The 2,725-nt window shown below is 46.0% G+C and overlaps 1 protein-coding gene across 1 annotated transcript; it reads left to right on the top strand.

The window, feature by feature from the left end:
- Nucleotides 1-2,215: 2,215 nt before the first annotated feature.
- LOC109766980 (uncharacterized) lies at nt 2,216-2,725 on the top strand. The gene has a single exon (XM_073495811.1). It carries the CDS (start codon nt 2,216-2,218, stop codon nt 2,723-2,725), a length of 510 nt encoding a protein of 169 aa, XP_073351912.1.

The raw sequence follows: 2,725 nt of genomic DNA, 5'->3' as shown, positions 1-2,725 counted from the left end.
TGTAAGTGATTTATTTCTACCTCATCTCGTTCTTCGTTGCCTGCACTATATATATATATATATATATATATATATATATATATATATATATATATATATATATATATATATATATATATATTGTCCTAACTATATTGTTGCGTACGCTATTATGCAGATTGAAGATTTGGGAATGCAAAATAAGAAACATCCATGATGTTGGGTTCATTGACCCACATATCGTTAATGGACATGTGTTACAACATCACCCCGAAGACGTGGAGAAAGACTTGTACAAGTTTCTTAGAAAGCATCAACTCAAAAGTCATATTCTATTTCCTTACCATTTTGGGTGAGTGTTTCTCTCTTGTGCCCATTCTCTTTTGTTTACTCCATGCATGGTATGTCTAATCGATGAGTTATGCATGACTGTGCATGTAACGTGTCCGCAGGTTCCACTGGATTCTGCTAAATATTGAACTTCACACCTCCAGAGTTCTAATCATGGACTCTATGGATTCGGATCCAAAGCGTTGGGCCGACATGAGAAAAATGCTGCAAAAGTAATTATTTTCAATCATTTGAGCTCTATATCGATCGGTCTCTTTCGTTCATTTCCTAATATCAAGTAACTAATAACTCCCTTGTTCATTTAATTTTCTTTGCCCTGTAGGGTTTGGAGACGGTTCTCAGAAGAAATTGTCGGTGAATTCAAACATTAGCTAGATTTCAGAAGGTTAGTTAATGTGGATAAGCAGCCACCGGGGACCAATCTATGTGGATACTATGTTTGTGAGAACATCCGGAGACACACCTCTGAGCGGAAGGCATCGGATAGCGTGCGGAACGCGACGGATAACTTGCGGAGGAGGCTTAGTCCAGAAGCTCGCTTCCGACCAATTCAAGAAGAATTAGCAGGATTTTTCATGAGGGAAGTCATCAATCCTAAAGGAGAACACTATACCGAGGACGAAGAAATTTATATGCATACCCGAGATTGAAACTTGTTCGAAGTTGTATATGGTCATCCATCCTAATTGTGTATGAAAACTTGTTCGAAGTTGTATATGGTCACCCGAGATTGAATATATATTATATATTCCTCTTGAATTCTTCTTGTTTGAAATTTCATATGCATGTATATAGTAGCGTAGAATATGTGTACTGAAACTTTATCAAAATTAAAATAAAACACAAAATAAAATATAAAAGAAATAAAACACTCCAAACTAAAAAGAAACCAGGTTTAGGGGGGCTAAAACCCTAAACCTGCGGAGGAGGCCTTTAGTCCCGGTTGGCCATGAGAACCGGGACTAAAGGTCCTCCGCCCCGACGGACCACGGGCACCCACGTGGACGGGCCTTTAGTCCCGGTCAGCCACAAGAACCGGGACTAAAGCCTTTAGTCGCGGTCCGTAAGAGGCGCGACTAGGGGGGGGGGGGGGGTCTTTAGTCGCGCATATTTAGTCCCGGTTGCACAGCCGGGACTAAAGGCTGTTGCGAACCGGGACTAAAGGGCTTTTTTCTACCAGTGGATGTGGGTCAAACACTATTTATTTTAATTGGAAGTAAATTTAAAACCAAAATTTGTTTGAATTATACAAATGAAAAAAACTAATATTTTTGAGATTTACTAGAAACTGGTTCATCTTGCCATCCTTGGAAAAAATAGAATGAAGAAAAAAAACTTAGCCCCATATACATATTCGCCGATATTTGATTACTCGTCTCCTTGTTGATTTGCAGCTGCAACAAATCGACACTAACACTCATAGTACTACCACACCTTCACCCGCTGGTCTTGGTAATGGAGGATGCAATAACAGCTAGGAAGAATGGTTCATGGCCACGATCGTGGCCGGCTCCGGTGCTGCAGGGGGTGGCAATGATGGTTGCGGTGGTGATGTTGATGGTGATTGTGGTGGCAGCGGGAATAGCAAGTTGATGTCCATGTCGGAGCAAGAACGATTGTCGCAGTTGCCGCAGCCGGTGCCGTGGCTCAACTGCCCGCGATGCGAGTCCACCAACACCAAGTTTTGCTACTTCAATAACTAGTGCCTTACCAAGCCCCGCCACTTCTGCCGCTCATGCAGCCGCTATTGGACCCACGGCGACGCGCTCCGAACGTGCCCCTCGGCAGGGGGTATCGTCGCTTTGCCAAGCGCAGGGCCAAGCCCAATGTGGTGTTAGACACCGCCCGAGCCGCCACGATAGGGACATCATCCGTGACATCAGGCATGTCTAGCAGTACCACTTATGCCACCGGCACCGGCACTGGGCCACCCGGATTGCAGTACCCCAAGTTCGGCAGTGCGTTGTCGCACGATAGCCAATTCGCCGATAGCTTCGACCCGGCGAGCCTTGTACTTAGCTTCCCCGATAGGCTGCTCTTTGCCGACAGCGGTGCTTACACGGTGGACGGTTGTGCGCAGCACCACTACCACCATGCCGATGGGATGGGGATGGAGCAGTGGGCGGCGGCGCAAATGGACAACTTCCCATTCATGCATGCCATGGATCATCAGATGTCTACACTGCCAGCTGAGGCAATGCCCATCACAATGGCTACAATACATGGCATGTTCCACCTAGGGTTACAGAGCGTCGGCGGGGATAATGGCGAGGACAGAGGCGGCCACCAGTTCTACCACCCGTCGGCCAAGAGAAACCACAAGCAGCAGGATTACCCGAGCAGCAGGGGCATGTACAGAGACGTGGTCAATGGCAATGTCGGCGGCTACATTTAA

This window comes from Aegilops tauschii, chromosome 3 (assembly GCF_002575655.3).
Source record: "Aegilops tauschii subsp. strangulata cultivar AL8/78 chromosome 3, Aet v6.0, whole genome shotgun sequence".
NCBI classification, from domain to species: Eukaryota; Viridiplantae; Streptophyta; class Magnoliopsida; order Poales; family Poaceae; genus Aegilops; species Aegilops tauschii.
Note: the sequence above shows the minus strand (reverse complement) of the source record. Positions and strands in the feature narration are given on the sequence as shown.

Excerpts from the sequence above, each read along its gene's own strand:
- LOC109766980 (XM_073495811.1), top strand. The coding sequence starts at position 2,216 with ATGTCTAGCAGTACCACTTATGCCACCGGCACCGGCACTGGGCCACCC.